General features: G+C 40.8%; 1 protein-coding gene across 8 annotated transcripts in view; it reads right to left on the minus strand.

The window, feature by feature from the left end:
• LOC127811526 (probable LRR receptor-like serine/threonine-protein kinase At1g53430) overlaps positions 1 to 4,130 on the minus strand; it is a 109,035-nt gene extending 104,905 nt beyond the window's left edge. For 2 of the 8 annotated variants that reach the window (XM_052351467.1, XM_052351468.1), the window contains exons 1-2: positions 3,732 to 4,126; positions 81 to 243 (exon numbers count right to left, since the gene is read on the minus strand). In XM_052351467.1, coding sequence (XP_052207427.1) covers positions 81 to 243; positions 3,732 to 3,858 — 290 coding nt within the window. In that variant the 5' untranslated portion in view covers positions 3,859 to 4,126. Of the gene's footprint in view, positions 1 to 80; positions 244 to 326; positions 575 to 3,731 lie in introns of those variants that run through there. The other 6 variants (XM_052351465.1, XM_052351464.1, XM_052351466.1 and 3 more) reach the window with 6 other exon arrangements.
• Between the last annotated feature and the right edge of the window lie 14,065 nt (positions 4,131 to 18,195).

Here is an 18,195-nt window from a genome sequence, read left to right on the forward strand (position 1 = left end):
TGGTTTGTTTCCTATTTACAGTCTTTATGTAGCGTATGTCAATGATAGAAAAACTTGGGAATAACATAACTAGGTCATACATGTTGGTAACATGGCAGACAGTGTCATTGCAATTGCAAGAGACGTTGCTGAAGATCCAGTCAGGAACAGTGACATTCAGAACTCGACCACTGCCGCAAAAACTTCTGCTTAGATTCCAATGTTTGATCTGCAGTTTAGTTGCTATTGTCTCAAGAGCTTCCACTGTTTATACACAAGGAGTTAGGAGTTAACATCAGTACTGAAGCAAGTAGCACTTGTAATATAGTAAATACCAAAATAATCACCCGATCAATTTCAACATCATACCAAATACTCAAACATAAAACCTTTGAGAAATTGGGGCCTTGATATGCTGTTATACGACAAAACCTTTCTTAAACAAGCACAGGGACATCTAAAAGTAGGTTCTTTTTTATTCTTCATCCACATACTCACAACTGGTTTAATATCTAATAGCTGGAGTCAAATCCAGTCAATGACTCCACGATGTGAAATGGTCAATGTAAGAGCTTTTGTATCCTCATACCAACAAGATTAAATGTTTCGCATTGTTCCTTACTTGAAAAATGTGAGAAGCATATTTCTCAGCCATATCTGGTACCCTTTCAGTTATATGCTAACCTTAGAATTGTGAAATATACTTGGTATGAATTATTGAATGATATGAGTCAAAGTCATAGGGCCCGTTTGGTAAAATTTTTGTCTTCAGTTTTCAGTTTTTATTTTCATTATTTTGAAAAAAAAAAAAATAATGTTTGGTTACTCATTTTCATTTTCAAAAATTTAATCGTTTTTGTTTTCTTTTTTTCTCCTTTCCACACTCTCACCATTGGTCACATACTCCTCAGTGCCTGTCACCTATTTTGGCATCTTCTTAACTTTATTTATAAATGTTGATAATAGACAGACGTCAACCAACTTACGGTGACTGGGTCCACCATAGTTTGATTAAAGTCATATGTTTTCATACTACAAATGCTGAGTAAGACTTTCTAAAATGAGCATCAATTATTATGCTCCACACGTTACGTGCTCGGAGACCAATATTTAGCACGCTCTGTTTGTGAGAACAATATTCTTTTCAGCCAATATTCTTTTCGTTGTTTGGCCGAAGGTCTCAAATGATCAAAATATCCATGGATTGAAACGGAGGAGTGAATGTGACCATCGATGGTACGAAATAAAGGCAAGTCAAATCGTGTACGAGCAATGCCTGAAAATAATTAGCCAAGGAGGCCCACAGCGTTCGAATTGGGACAAGAAAATTATAGTGGCAAATACATCCCCTCCGTTCACAAAAGCCAAAATCACTTCAGTAAGAATTACAAAATGATTAGACGTGATATCACAATGAATGAAATTGTTTAACAATCAAGAGAACTGATATATCAGAATATATCAGAATTAATAATATATTTAAATAACAATTTATAGTAATATTTAAAAAAATATAAAATTATTTTCATATATGTACATGAGGCACAGAAAATGAGGGATTTAATTGGAGGAGATTTTAAATATATTACTCTCTAAACGGTAATATAAATAATTAGATGTAATAGAAGTAATCAAATTATTCAAATTGAATAGATTGAATTTGTTGTTGACAAAATACAATAATCTATTTTTAATTATGGGCGAATACAATTTGTGCGTGGTTGATCGCAATAGTCTCGCTCAAGCGTCGTGAACGTTTTGAGAGTTTTGTCACCAAAACAAGCTAAGAGTCTCGTCACCAATGCGTTGGGAGTCTCGTCACCAATGCGTTGGGAGTCTGATGAACGAGTGGGTCTGATGATCAGGTGGGTCTGGTGATCAGGTGCTCCAAGATAACCGAGTGGCCCTTGATGAACGGGTGACCCTTGATAACCGAGTGTCCCAAGATAATCGAGTGGCCCTACAAGACGAAAGCATCGTTATGGCCTGGGTGGGGGTCCCCATGCAAACCCTCCGATGCCTATGTCAGTTCTCGAGAGCAAAAGTGCGAAATTGTGTTGAGGGGCCTAAGTGTGCGTACCTCATGTCGGAGGCGTGGCCTACTATTTATAGATGAGGGAGAAATGAGACGTGCGGCGAGAATCTCGCAGCCCGTTCCGATCACGACCCATTCGAGAGGGAAAAGATGAGAGATTGCCCTAAGCCCACTCGGTCACCGAGTGGGTCTTCTTCCCCTTGGCTTTGATGCCTTCTTTTATCCTTTTTCTTGGTTCGGTCTTGAGTGGTTCCCATACCTAAACTTTATGCCCAATTTACACCTTGATGCAACTCGTATCTCTCAAAACATAAACCATTAAAATTGTAGATAGTTCTCTCAGCTTTCCATAGGATTTTGAATCACCTCAATCGGAACTCAGACGAGAGAGTTACGCCTGAAAAACCAAAGTAATGTTGCACCCACTTGGTCATGACCGAGTGGGTCATGAAAAGAGAGGGGGGATTGGTCCCCCACCCACTCGGTCATGACCGAGTGGGTCTTCATTCACTTGGATTTGAGGGCTTCTTTTGTCTTTTGTCTTGGTTCGGATCCATCTTTGCTCTAATACTTGACTCTAAGCCTTAATAGTGCGAGTGCATCAACTTAGAGCCTAATTTCAGCCTTGATGCGACTGAAATTTCTTAAAACTCAAAACACGAAAGTTGTAGATAATTCTGTTGGGTTTCTATAGGATTTTGAATCACCTCAATCGAAGTCTGGACGAGAGAGTTATGCCAAAAAAAATCAAAATAGTATCACACTCACTCAGTCATGACTGAGTGGGTCCTTCCTGATTGATCTCGGCTCGACCTCTTGCTCCTTTGCCTTGTTTCCTTGATCTCTTGCAATTCGTAGGACCTTTGGACTTCATGTCCATGTCTCGTGACTTTTTTAGGTCCCGTGACACTCTAAGTTTGCAGGACATATCAATCTTTTTTTTAAAATTAAATCAACTTGGTCGAATAGATGCTCAAATTAAATAAATTAAAAAAATCAAACCATTTATGTTGCCCAACATTGATGTAGTCCGGACAATAACATACTTAACACTTCCCTCTAATTAAACCATCTATTCTGCTTTTTTGAGTAATTTAATCGATTCAATTACATTTCTAGACATAATTAAAAAAAATATAAAATGAGTATAAATTCTATTACAATTAAAAATAAGTAAATAAATTATTAATTATAATTATTAAAATAATTATAATTGAAACTATAATTCTAATTGAAGAGACAGGATCTAATAATGTATTTAAATAATAATTTATAGTAATATTTAAAAAAATATAAAATTATTTTTATATATTGTATATATGTGGGGATAATTGGGGTGGGGCGGGGCCTGTACTGGGGGAGGGGGGAGTGGGGGTTGGCCTGTACTGGGGGGGAGTGGGTGTTTGGGAAGGGAGGGGGGCCGCGTCGGGCAACCTTATCAGTTCTCTCAATAATTATTCAAAAAAGAAAAGCAGAGCGAAACAAAAACTGCGATTGGATGTCAACAATGAATCAGAAATGCATCACGCGTCACGGGAAAACGGGAAGGAAAGAAAAACGCAACAATGATAACAATTACCCCAGCAAACCGACTCAAGCACAAAACCACGGAGTTCGAGACACTGAAAGAAAGAGGCCTGCATTCCGGACAAAATCGGAGGGAAAACGGACAATTACAGACAGTTTTGCTGCTTTGCAGTTTGAATTTAGACTGTACCTTCTTCTTGGGGCAGAAGTTTGGCGACGGATCTGAAGTCCGTGAAACAAGTGGAAAGCAGCGATGCGAAGAGAAGAAGCGACGACGCCTTCTGCAAGGCTGTTGCTACTGTGCTCGAACACTCCATCAAGTTGGAGTCCACCGACAGAATGCTTGCACGAGATGAGAGTTACAGAGAGGAGAAGGCAATGAAAGAGGCAAGACTCGTCAAGGAGGTTTCGTAGTTTGGCAGCATTATTAGAAACGACACATGAAGAAGAAGAAGAAGAAGAAGAAGAAGAAGAAGAAGAAGAAAGCGGGCGGATTTGCAGGATTCTGAGGACAATATATGCGAAAATGGCTGGGAATGGGATGAGAAGCCTTTAATGCATTCAGCGTTGTTACTTGTTAAGAGTATTGTCTAATGCACGTTGACATTTCAGGGACGTTGTTATAATTGATGAACAGGGTATGGGTATTTTAAGGGTCCGCCAAGTGTCAAGTGGTCCATTAAAAAAAAAAATTATCTGATAATTTAATTTTTTTCTATAAATAAAAGAGTAAATTACTATTTCTCCCTCACTTTAGGTGAAATTGTGATCTCATACCTCTACTTGTAAAAATTTCTCTAGTACCTCCTTATGTTTCAATTTTGTTTGTGTCCTTTAACAAAAATTAAAAAAAATATTATATTGTACTTCTTTATTAATAAAGTATATATGTTTCAAACAAATTTGTACGAATTGTATGATAATTATGTATTTGTAAGATGGTTAAATTTATTGCATCATTCTTTAGCTTGATATTTTATATCTTTTTATCAAAATAAATTACTTATACACTATATATAAGAATCAGAGTATATATAAACTTATCAAAATTACTTATAATTAATATTATTTAACCATTTCTCATCAATTTTCTTTATGTGTTTTGTCTATCTTTTTCTCATTAAGGAAAAAAAATATTTATTCCATTTTGTCCATTTTATTTCACAAAATTAAATATTTATGTGTTTATCAATAGAAACTTTTCTTTAAATTTATTTTTTCAATTTATGCGTGCACACACACACTTATATATATATTAGAGTAGTAACTCACATGTAAATAAATAAAAAATTATAAATATTTTTTTATGATTATAGTTTATTTTTTATTTGTTTAGGCAAAATTTTAAATAAAATAAGTTGAGTTTAAATAAAATTAAATTTTAAATATATTAGAGGAGTTTAAAATAAGTTGTGTATTTAAATCTTGTCAATATATTTTTTTTTGTTTAATTTCTTACAACTTTTTTTTTCATTAAAAAGAAGGCCATTTGTGAGATTATTAGTAAGTTATTTTGGAGCTCATTTGACAAGTCAGCAATTTATTATTATGTTTTTAATGTGATTTTGATGATGAAAAACTTTATGATATTTGAATTTGAAAATGAAATATTTTATATCTCCTTGAAAGTTCAAAATAAAAAGTTCACGACCTAAGGATCTTAATTCTTTTTCCAAACATTTTGTCGAGTTGTATAAAATCATTATTGGCAAATATTTTATCTTGAAAAATATTATTTTTCCATTTAAGAAATATGTTATTAAACTCAAAAGAATATGTGTCTGAAATATATCAAATTTGCTTTCAAGAATCATACGGATCATTTAAGAGATCAAGGCAAATGGTCGACTTTTTTGTGTTACATGTTGATCGTTTTATGCCTTTGATCTATGAACTATCTTAAAGATCAAAGATTTGTTGACTTGGTGCTTGAAAATGTCGATTATTTTAAGTTTGAGCAAAAACTGTAATACCCAAGAGATTCTTGTAAAGTTAATGTACATAGAAAAAAATAACATTTTTAAAGAAATATGGAAGTTCTGGGTTTAAAGAAAAATTTTGAAGTTGGGTAAAGGTGTAATTTCTAAAAGTTTCAGGGAATAAGTGCAATTACTTGAAACTTAGGGAATTGGTGCAAGAAACCTCTTCATTAGGGGCATGTGAAGGATTTCAAGGTAAGCTAATGACTCAAATGAAAAGGGGTTGAAGTGCAAATAAGCCAAACTTTAGGCATAAGTATAATTTTTAAAAACCCATAACTAGATCGTTGGATTAACGAACTAGGTGAACGGCCAGTTAGGAGTCATGATGAGGCACACATAACAAAGCGCACAAGTGGCATGGTTATGATTGGGCCCAAATTTCAAGACAATATATGGCGAAAGCTAATTTGCTGAGAAAGTTTATAAGTAAAACCTTTGGGGTGTTGTAATGCATTCTTAAGCCACTAGAGAAAGTGAGATATGAGGATTAAGATATTCTAGAAAAAAAAAAAAGGGAGGGATGGGGGAGGAGGAGTTTTGGTGAAAACGAAGAAGAAATAGCTTCGTTGGAAAGTTTGGAGCTACACCAAAATTCGTGCCAAAACAGTAGAAAAACAGTTATGTAAGTCCTGTTTAATCCTATATTCTTGTAGAAGGGGAAAAGAGGAAGTTATAGGTTCAAACGGGGATCGAATTAAAGCTAAAACTAGAAAAATATGATCGAAAAACCGAAGACCTATCGCGTCGTAGCCGGAGAAGACGGTGACGTATGCTAAACATGCTCCAAGGAAGGTTACGCATGCAAATGCGTGTGCCCTATTCCCGAGGTGCATGAGGGCGCGTGGCTACTCATTTTCCCTTATAATTTTTCAAAAAAATAAGTTTAATAAAATAAAACAATCTTATGTAAAAATATTTGATGTTTGGTTTACAAGAACTCGTGTTTCTATAGAAAACCCAACCCCGCTACTATGAATAGTGTTCTCGCAAGGTAAACAGTCAAGGTGAGTGATTCATGCATCTTTCTTGTTTCATATTGGCATTTGTTGATTCATTTGTGTATGGTTGGTGGCTTTTATCTCATTTCTTTCCTTGTATAAAGCATGTCTTTCACTTTTACACGCATTATGATACTTGTGATTGTGGCAAGCTAGTGGGCCGTCATGTGTGATCGATGAGTGATCACGTGCCCGTTGCGATGGGGTTAAGGTGCTAGACATGATGGCACGGGGATGACTGCAACATCCTCGCATGGCTTTCACAAGGGGGAGATACCATACTTGCATTTCTGTATTTGCACTCACAAATTCCTTTCTGTATCACTTCACTTATGTAACGCCCTATTTTCCCTGGGCATTAAATGACTTAGGATTTTGAGAATATATTTTTTTCCAACATAATACATTCAATCCAACATACACAAATCAATTCCCGACAATCCTGTTGTACCTTCTCAGCAAATCAAACTTAGAATCAGTAAGTTAAGAGAGATAACATCATCATAAATGTGAAAGTTAGATCGAAACCTCAAATGACACATAACCAAAACTATTTTATTCATAACATGAAAGCCGTACCATCGTTTAACATGACATCATCAAAATAAAATACATCATAATCCAAAATGACATGCTACGAGCCACCTACAAATAACCATCACTCCTCAACAATTCCTTTCCCTTTAGCATTGCTGCTTTCACCTGTAACATTTGAATATTTCATGGACAAAGTCCAAATAAGATGCAGAATCATCTAAGTGAGAGATCAAAATATTTTCATGAATGTATGCAAGACATGAAACAAAACTGACATATCTCCTCACATATCCCAGTCCAAGAGAATCCCACACAGTACTTAACCTTAATCGGGAAAAATACAATCTCTCTAAAGGCGACACAACCACATTGACACATTGGTATAACATAGTCCTAGCTTAAGAAGGCAAACATCAATGCCTTTCCCTGATATAACAGAAAACCATCGTTACCACTTCCGACACGGAATGGTCAACATTAATTCAGGGACTTGAGAAATCACCCCATAATCACGTCAGGGATTACGTTTCCACTCAAAAGTATATTGGATCACATCAACACAACCTTGGCCACAAGATGATCAACACTATCCCCAAGAATCCATGTCTACCTTAAAAATAATGCTACCGCTCAAAGGAATCTGGGGTGGTGTCCACTCATAGCCCTGCCACTTAAGCCAATCCGGGATGGTGTCCACTCTTGGCCCCACCATTTGTCGACTACCAAGGTGGTGTCCACTCTCACCCTCATCACAAGTGGGCATTAATCCTTGGCATGCTTCCCTAGTGCTATCACTCAAGTGCCACGTCACAAGTTGACATCTCATATCCCACATGAACAACACAAAAACATGTTAATGCCACATACCATGAATCGATACATCATATAAAATAGCATTTCATGTACATAATTTATCACACAAAATTCAATGCACATGCATAAACATTTTGGGATGAACCTCCCATATGAAAACAACCATCACAGGTTAAACAGTTCACATGCAACAAAACTCTTTGCATGCAACCAAATCAAGTTTAGGTAGAATCAAAACCAAGTATTTAGGGTAGAACCACTCACAATAAATCAAGTTTTTAAGTAAGAACACTCATCCTAAACGAAACCCAGAACACCTTGATTCTCGTGACCAATCTCGATTTTCGTGCAAATCCTCAAGTCTTTTGACCAAAACACCTCCTCACATGCCCTTACACGCTGCCTAAGTGCTCTATACGTGTGATGCCTCGCGTGTGCTTTACATGCTTCTTCTTCTCTAAGAACAAAAGCCTTCTATCCACTAAGCTCGAATCACTCTCGTCCAGCACAAATTTATCACAACTTTGAATGAGAAAACCCTTGGCCATAAACACACTATTTATAGTGCTAGGATTTTATAGTAATCATATCAAATCTTACAAAATTTTATTCAAATCAAATCTTATCCATTCAAATCTTATCCAAATTTTATCTTTAAAGTCATCACGAGACTTCATCCCTATCTCTAAAGTCATCATGTAGCTTTATCCTTATCTCTAAAGTCATTATGAGGTTTCATCATTAACTCTAAAGTCATCATATAACTTTATCTTTATCTTTAAAGTTATCATGAGGTTTTATCTTTTCCTCTAAAATCATCATGAACTTTATCCTTATCTCTGAAGTCATCATGAAGCTTTTCTTGAATTTCTCACATGCCCATAGGAAAAAGGTTTCAAGAATTACACATTGGCCGAAACTTTTTGGATAATTACACTTAGACCCCTTAGGACTTGGTCCTCAGTTATTTTTTTTAATTGCACTTATACCCCTGGAGAAAAGATTTATTATGCAAATATCTCAAGACTTTAGGTAAATTACACTTTTACCCGAACTTCAATATTTATGATTTTGCCCCTTGCTCAGAAACTGAACTTCTCCCTCAAGACCTTTATAACCCTTTGAAATGTCATATTTCCTCAAATATTTACGTCCTAGGGTACTTCCTTCCATTAATTTGGAAATTAATTAGCTAAATCCTTTAAACCGATTCTCAGTTTCTTGAACTTACTTAACACTACGCAATACGGGGTATTACAACTGTTCCTTCCTGACCAAAAGAGGATGATCAGAGACAGAGCACGAGCTTCGGCAATGGGTCCGTCTGAGGGGAGGCTGGCACCTGCAAACACTCTGACAGTCAAGTGAGTATGAGAGTTAAATGAGTCAATGTCTCAGTAGGATAGAGATAAGAACATATCTTAGCTTTGAAGAGAGATGGCTGATATAAGAGGAGGAGATGTCCTCCTACATGCATGAGACGTGCGTTTGCAGGTGATGGGGCTGGCTATCCGACGCCTGTGGAGTTTCCCAGGTGGTAGAATGGGGGCGACGGGACCCTCATTAATGTGGATGGGATCCGCCATTAATGAGGATGGGATCTGAGACGGTTACGCGGATATCTAGTGGGTTTGCAATGATGCTGTGGCAGGCTGGCGCTGAACCAAAGCTGGGTCCAGAAGGGAGATCAGGTTGGGCTGAGATTCGGCCTAAGGAGAGGGTCGAGATTGGGCCTAAAGAGAGGGCCGAGATTGGGCCTCACGAGAGTGTCGAGATTGGGCCTGGGGGAAGGGCGGATATTGGGCCTGGACGGTCCACAGCCCCCTAAGTTGGATGCTTGAGCAGCTAGCGTTTGAGCTAAAAGAAGGGAACTTGAGCAATTTGTGTGCGGTCGTTTTGGAGAGTCAGATTGGGCAGGGCCAAGGAGGCCAGTTGAGCCGATTTTGTTTTTGCTGGGGTGATGACCCTGGCTTTTACTTCGATTCTTGCCGAGTGAGGATGATTGAGATGGCAGGATGCTCCCCTGAGGCGTATACTGCGCAGGATTTTTGGGATATGGGGCGTCGTACCAAAAAGACGCACTGTCGTAGGTGTGTACGATGGCTTTTGATTTTCTTGGCAAACTTGAATGCGTGATGGGCATGTGACAGGTGGCGTGCCCCTAATGATCTGTTAGATGTCTAATGACGTTTTTCTTTCTTTTGGATGTGACGTGTGGAACGGTTTTAAAAGGTACGCCTCCTCGCTTCTACGTTCCTCATTGTCTCTTTCTCAAATACGTGTTATTCTCCCGATCTCTCTTAGGTGGAGGCGATTCTTTGTTTTTAATCAGGAAGATGCTGAAGGTTGGCCCTATTGGCCATCAAATGGACGTTAGTGGAGACTTCGAAAGAGGCGTCAATCTTGTTGGTCTGACATCCTCCGTTGCTGGGCCTACTCTTCCAACTACTCATGATGAAGAGCGACCTCCGACCAGGAAGCGTTAGAAGGGGCCCTGGGGGGGCCGAGTCATCCGCCAGGGTGCCATCTACGAGCGCGTCCTTTACTTCTAGGGACCGTCAAGTTACGTATCGTTGAATGGAGGATCGGGTTCTGGGGGTCTTAATGGAGTACCAAGTGGTGGAGTTAAGATTCCGTTCAGAGGTTGTTGTCCTCAAGCTATTGCACCGAGAGGAGATTGAGCGTATCCAAGAGGCATCGGAGAGCGAGGTGAGGAAGATGGTGGCCAAGGAGATGGCTGACTTGCGTCAACGGCTGGAAGAGTCGGAGGTGTCGCGGACTCGCTGTCGTGAGGTCATGGGCCGTCTTGTCCGCCATCATGAGGATGCCAGGGCCGAGCTTCGTGATTCAAGGGTGGAGGTCGCCCATCTACGAGCAATGCTCAAGGCTACTCAATTGATGGTGGAGGCTTGCAGGACTCTAGTGTTGGATGCCGCGGAAGAGAATTTGAAGGGTTACGAGGAAGCTCTCCTACACGTGCAAACCTTGTTCCCCAGCCTAGACTTGCAACCCTACAGGCCGTACATGAGGGTTGAGGGCGGCCGTCTTGTGGACCCGATCGAAAGGGCACGATTCGAGGCTTCAAGGGAGATTCCCGAGGTGGTTGAACTAGAAAAGGTACTGCCGACGATGCTAAGCCCCTAGTTGAGCTGGGCTAATTTATTGCTTTCTTTGATTGCTCTCAACATTTTCTTGATTTTGTCTGGTCTCGTGGTATCGTGACTTTTTGCTGTCTTTGGACTTATCCTATTTCCTTCATCGCAAAGCACCTTTCCTTTTGGCATGGAGCATATGGAGCATCCTCATTCCTCTCTCTTTTTGTTTTTAGGTTGCTTGATTGTGGACGTGGTGGCTTTTGATTGGGTTAGTGTCCAATCCTAGAACTTGAGGTGCTAGTTTTGGGTCTGGTAGAGGGGTTGGGGGATTAAGGCTGCGTACGTGGCGTAGGCTTCGAGGGTATAAATGATGTGAGTTTTTGGCGCCGAATGTATTATAAGGAGGAAACGCTTTGTTTTCTGGGCGTTTTGTTAACATGTGGGAGAAATTCATTGGCTAGGGTAGGATTTGGTGTTTCATTTTCCGAGGTAGGATTATGACTGCATTGATGGCACAATTTTTCGAAGCCTGACCATATTTGATGTTTAAGGGACAGTGCTGTGGACCATCAGGCGATTATGTTTATAAAATGGGAAATGGTTTTGCTCCATGCTTTTCCTCGCTTGCTTGCATCTTTGTTCTGGGAGGCTAAAGAGACGTGGTCGATGTTTTACAGCTGGAATTTGTTGTTTGAATAGGGCATTTTTGCTGGTGGCCTTGGGGATGGTGATTTTCTAATTGGTATGGCAGAGGTCGAGAGGTCTGCGATTGAGTGTATTGAGGCGAGGGCAATACTAGGATGGTTGAGACATGGAGTGTCTAAAATGGGTGATGTGGCTTTCTCGAAGTTTACTTCTGGCAGAAATGCCATGTGTTGTCGTCCGAGGGCTTAGGCCACTAACGTTGATATTACCTGGTTGTGGTTGGGGATCGTCTGCCTACTCCAAGGTTGAAGCTTGGAAGTGTTGGGGCTACCTAAGCGGTGGGTCACTCTGAATTTTCATCAAGAGCGGTGGTTATGCCGGCAGAATCTGACCCTTTGGACGACAGGATGTCAAGAAGTACAAAAAATGAGGTCCAGCCATTTTTAAGCTATTTGGGAGTAAGGCACTTGCTGATAATCTAGAGGGGTGCAACCGCTACTTGATCGTGCTTTACCAATTTGTTTGTCATTTGTTAGATTCTTGAGCACTTGTTTTGTGTGACAGTTTTAGTGTGATAAGCAAGTGTAAAGTATAACTGTTATAAGTGTGAGGCTTCTAATTAAATGTAAATTATTCATAGTGAAAATGTAAGTTTTTCTGGGTGCCTTGTTTTGTGTTGTGTCCTGATGTGAGGCTTTCTAGGATTGAACTCAGGATCTGACGTGCCTGTCTGTCCGAGTCCCAAGGTTCGCGCGGGGTATGTGCGCCTGTCTAATACAAGGTGTGGCTCGATAGGGTCGAGGCTGGCTCGAGGTGCCTAGAGCAATGACGAGGCTGTGTTTGAGGTTTGTTTGAGGCGGACTAACCATGTCGATCTGGATCCTGAGCACGGCTTAAAGGAGGACTGAGTCTGGCTCAAGGTCATGTGCACCTATCTAATACAAGACGTGGCTCGATAAGGCTAAGGTGGGCTCAAGACGCCTAGAGCAATGACGGGGCTATGCCCGAGGTCTGCTCAGGGCGGACTGACCATATCGGTCTGGATCCAGAGCACGGTTTAAAGGAGGACCAAGTTTAGCTCAAGGTCCTGTGCGCCTGTCTAATACAAGGCATGGCTCAATAGGGCCGAGGCTAGCTCGAGGCACCTAGAGCAATGACAGGGCTATGCCTGAGGTCCGCTTGGGGCAGACTGACCATGTTAGTTTGGATGCCGAGCACGGCTTAAAAGAAGACAGAGTCCGGTTTAAGATCTTGTGCGCTTGTTTGACACAAGGCATGGCTTGATAGGGTCGAGGTTGGTTCGAGGCACCTAGAACAATGACGGGATTGTGCCTAAGGTCCGCTTGGGGCAGATTGACTATGTCGATTTGGATCCCGAACACAGCTTAAAAGAGGACCGAGTCTGGCTCCAAGTCTTGTGCGTTTGTCTAATACAAGGCGTGGCTTGATAGAGCCGAGACTGGCTTGAGGCTCCTAGAGCATTGGTGGGGTTGTGCCCGAGGTCTGCTCGGGGTAGACTGACCATGTCAGTTTGGATCCTGAGCACGACTTAAAGGAGGACCAAGTCTGGCTCGAGGTCTTGTGCGCCTGTCTGATACAAGGCGTGGCTTGATAGGGCCGAGGCGGGCTCGAGGCACCTAGAGCAATGATGAGGCTGTGCTCGAGGTCTACTGGAGGAGGACTGACCATGTCGGTCTGGATCTCGAGCACGGCTTAAAGGAGGACTGAGTCTGGCTTGAGGTCCTGTGTGCCTGTCTTATACAAGGCATGGCTCGTAGGGCCGACGTGGGCTCTAGGCTCCTAAAGCAATGATAGGGATGTGCCCGAGGTCTTGTACCTGTTTTTGAATTTACTTCATAAAATGCGGAGTTTTTTGGCATACCTTATTTTTTCAACCTACTTCGGTAATGGCTTTGCTCGAGCATGTCTTTGTTTGGGATATGTAATACGTGGATCGAGGTTGTAGGTGACTTGTTCTTGCGTTCGATTGATCAAGCAGGGCCTGTTTGAGGCGGCTTTTGGAGTGACGAAAAAAATGAGACTATACTGTGGCTCGTTGGGGAATGCCGCAAGGGGAGTCTGTGTTTTCGTTTTTTGTAGAGCTATGACAGGTAGTAAGTGGAAACAACCGTCTTTATTTGACTAGGAATATTGTAATAATGAGCTACTAAGGGTATGGCTTCTTGGCTGAGATATGCTCTTGCTTCCCTATATCGCGGGTTTTAGCTAGGTGGCGGCCTCTACTACCACCATTGGTCGTGGTGCGCCGCTTGCACCATAGGTGGTTTATTCTGGCAGGAGTCCGTCTCTTCGAGGTGGGGTTCCGCGTGTTGGTTGTTTACTGATTGTTCTTGTAGTTTTGCCATATGCATAGAGAGGTGAAGGTCTTGGCCGTCTGTTCTTGCCCCCTGGTCATTGTTCCTGAGAGTGCCACTTCCCTGACTATCCTTATTGGGTCCGGGGGTTCAAACCCTGAGACTATCATGGTAGCATTGCCGAGCCTTTTTCTGGTCGGCGTGAATGGTTCCAATCTCGGTGTCTGTTATTGGAAATTTCATGGCTAGGTGGGGTGTGGACACTACCGCGCCTAACTTGTTGAAGGAAAGGCGGCCAAGTAGCGCGTTGTATGGTGTTTGACAATCAACTACCAGGTATCGGATGCAGATTGTCTTGACGATGGGAGTTATCCCGAACGAAGTTAGCCAGTCGATGTAGCACTTGACTCCTACCTGTTCTCCCGAAAAATCAATTAGATTACCATCCGTTGACACACATTTTTGTAACACCCCGCATCGAGCGATAGGAAGGTCCGGGACAACTTACCCTGATGGGCCTATGCAAACTTCCTAGGGGGGTCACCCATCCTTGGATTACCCTAGGTCAAGCACGCTTAACTTGGGAGTTCTTTGCCTACATTCAGCCCAAAATATATCCAGCTGGTGTTGTTTCATTCCTTACTTATTCTCGATATATACTACCCTCCTTTGGGTTCTTGGGGTATTACACACATCATATCATCATCGTGGGGCCCACAGCTGCGGGTTTAGCTCTCAGCTATTGCAATTCGACGACCAGGAGGCCCACCACACTTATGAGCCCCTCAGTGGTTGCCCTCTGGGCAACTGATGTGGGACATACCCGATGCATCCACACCATCCCCCTCGGGCAGGTGTGGTGGGGTTCTATCGGCCCCTCCCTTATCCAGGGTTGTAGGGACCATTATGGGGTTTCCCGCAGACGGCACCAAATGTTGACACAAATTTTTGTAACACCCTGCATCGAGCGATAGGAAGGTCCGGGACAACTTACCCTGATGGGTCTACGCGAACTTCCCAGGGGGTCACCCATCCCTTGATTACCCCAAGTCAAACACGCTTAACTTGGGAGTTTTCTACCTATATTCAGTCCAAAAGGTATCTAGTTGGTATTGTTTCCTTCCTTAGTTATTCTCGATATATACTACCCTCCTCTGGGTTCTTGGGGTATTACACGTATCGTGTCATCATCGTGGGGCCCATAGTTGCGGGTTAGCTCTCAACTATCGCCATTCGACGACCAGGAGGCCCACCACACTTATGAGCCTCTTAGTCACCCTCTGGGCAGTCGCCCTTTGGGCGACTGATAGGGCTTAATTGTATACATATTTTTATTTATTTTTTATCTTAACCTTGTGCTATTTTTTCTACATAAATGTGTGTTTATATGAATTTTATATTATTTTAATCTTGTTTTGTAGGAATCCAGCAAAGGAAATAAATTCGAAGATTTGGGCATAAAAAGAAATATATATATATATATTATAAGTTAATTTTAAAATTAATATTATAAATAAATATTATAATATAAAATAAAAAATAAATATTTTAAATAATTAATATTATAATATTGTCGACGTTCGATTTCAACCGACCGTGATTCGTTTGGAGCCATGGTGAGTAAATCCAAAATACCAAGAAGAAGAAAATAACCCAAATTCCAAACGTGAGTCAACACCGGAATTTTTACGTGATTCTGCCAGAACGATGCCTACTCCACGACCGTACTCTGATTATTCTCTCAGAATGACGGTTTCTAATTATTCTCTCTGTCCCTCATGATATCTACGATTCTTATTTATACTGAGGGACTTTTACAATCTAGATAACATATAGAAATACAATGATCGTATAATGGGAGACAAACAGCCCTTATCGTCTACACAAAACCAGGAGTGAGATCCTCATTACGAGGGGCATGGGCTGTTGCAGGTAAAGTGGATAGTCCCTACCTCTGACTTCTCAGCAGCTTTACCACTTATGTAAGCTGACGGTTTTAGGCTAGCGACCTGGGCGGTACAGTGAATTAAGGGTTTTATAGCGAGCCTGCCAGTCGATCGTCGGGAGCTCGCTAGGGGTTTTATCAGAAGCTCGCAAGGTGTTTGCTTTACAGGCTTCGAGATTCGGTGATGTGTGGATTCCGTTTGACGAGGTTGCCGGGGTTTTCCGAGCTCTGGGTGATTGGGCCGACCTATCGGACTAAGCTCGACCCATAAAGGGGTGATGCAGGAATAGCGTATAACAAATATAATTAAAGTTATTATATTTAATAGTATTATTAAATATTATATATATTATTTTATATATTATATTATATTATATATTGAATTATAATGTATATATTTATCATTATAGTGGCAGAGGCGTTAATGTGTGAGTGTGGTTTGTGTGTGTGTGTTTATATAATAATATATTAATAAAATAAAGGGGTCCAATTGGATGGCAATTGGAACTACATGTGCCCTAAGTATATATATATATATATATATATTAAAATATGAGAAGAAGTGAAGGAAGGGGGATGAGCTTCTGGGAAGAGCGGCGCATAGAGAGAAAAGGAAATTGAAGGCTCCTTCGCCGCGCACAGTGAAGAAGGAATTGGAGAGATTTTGAAGTTACGCACAGGGAAAATTGGAAAGGACGCTTCACGCTCGCAGCGACGATTTCGACCCAGTACAACTGTGACTCAGATCTGATTTTAGATCTGGGCAGGAAGCATCTTTCTCTCTTTTTAATTTCTATTGTTATTTTTACTTTAATAATGTCTAGCTAATTTATTTTAGTTAGGGTTTGGATGAATTTTAATTTTGAGATTATGTGATTATTTGTTTAATTTGATTCAAAACCCGATTATTATTTGCGTGAGAATTTTATATTGTTGTGCTTAATGCTTTAAAAGATTGGTCATCTTTTAATGATTTAATGATTTATGCATAACTGATTAAATAATTGTCATAAATTAGATCCATAGGCAATATAAATCACATGCTTGACTATGAGATCGAAAGATAATTAACTCATGTGTGGGAATCGAGGAAGCTTAGTGAGTCAAATTTCCTTCTGAGATTAGACGTTTCCAAAGAGTTCAATGCTTATTTATTTCGTTGATATCTGTTCAGAAATCTGATAGTGAAATTGAATTAATAAATAATTAATATGACTTGAGAAAGCTTATTAATTAATTCAGGGAAATCCACCATCACATGCAAATAATTATAAAATACTGTAAATGTATTTGTGGTTTTGAATCGGATTGAATAGATAATTCCATAACCTAGATTAAATGAAATCTAAACCCTAGTGCATTTATTAATTAATTTTTCTCATAAAGAATCCCATTTTTCATTTATTTTTCTTTTTATTGATTCGATTAATTAATTAGTTCAACTTAGGCTAATTTAGAATCATGTTGGTATTGTGATCTAGTTCTCGTGGGATCGACACTCTTTTCATCACTATATGCATATTTGACTAGGGTACATTTGCCCGAATTAATTGTGCATAAATCACACATTAGCGACCGAAGTAGGACTAACCCGGTGCTAACGCACCATCGCCAAAGCCTCTCCCCCTAAGTGCAGTGGCGCTTGTGGGCGCGGACCGTCTCAGGGGTGACAGAGGATAGTTCGGCCAAGGGGGTTCCCACAGACGGCGCCAAATGTTGACACACATTTTTCTAACACCCTGCATCGAGCGAAAGGAAGGTCCGGGACAACTTACCCTGATGGGCCTATGCAAACTTTCTAGGGGGGTCACCCATCCTTGGATTACCCCAGATCAAGCACGCTTAACTTGGGAGTTCTTTGCCTACATTCAGCCCAAAAGGTATCCAGCTGGTGTTGTTTCCTTCCTTACTTATTCTTGATATATACTACCATCCTTTGGGTTCTTGGGGTATTACACACATCGTGGGGCCCATAGCTGCGGGTTTAGCTCTTAGCTATCACCATTTGACGACCAGGAGGCCAATCGCACTTATAAGCCCCTCAGTGGTTGTCCTTTGGGCAACCGATATGGGACATACCCGGTGCATCCACACCATCCAAAATGTCGACGTTCAGAATTAGTCGATAGAGATTTGTTAACCCGTACTCATATGGTAGACCCGAGAGATGAGCAATGAGGTGTCCGGCCTGGTTGGCTGAGCCAGCAGCCCCTCCCTGCAAAGTATTTCGAAACTCAAGTTAGCGAGTGAGCAAGTGCGTATCTTGGGCGTATTTTTTGGGTTGGTCATAAAGAGTACATACCTCCGCCCTTAAGAGGGCTGGT

This window comes from Diospyros lotus, chromosome 10, assembly GCF_014633365.1.
Source record: "Diospyros lotus cultivar Yz01 chromosome 10, ASM1463336v1, whole genome shotgun sequence".
NCBI classification, from domain to species: domain Eukaryota; kingdom Viridiplantae; phylum Streptophyta; class Magnoliopsida; order Ericales; family Ebenaceae; genus Diospyros; species Diospyros lotus.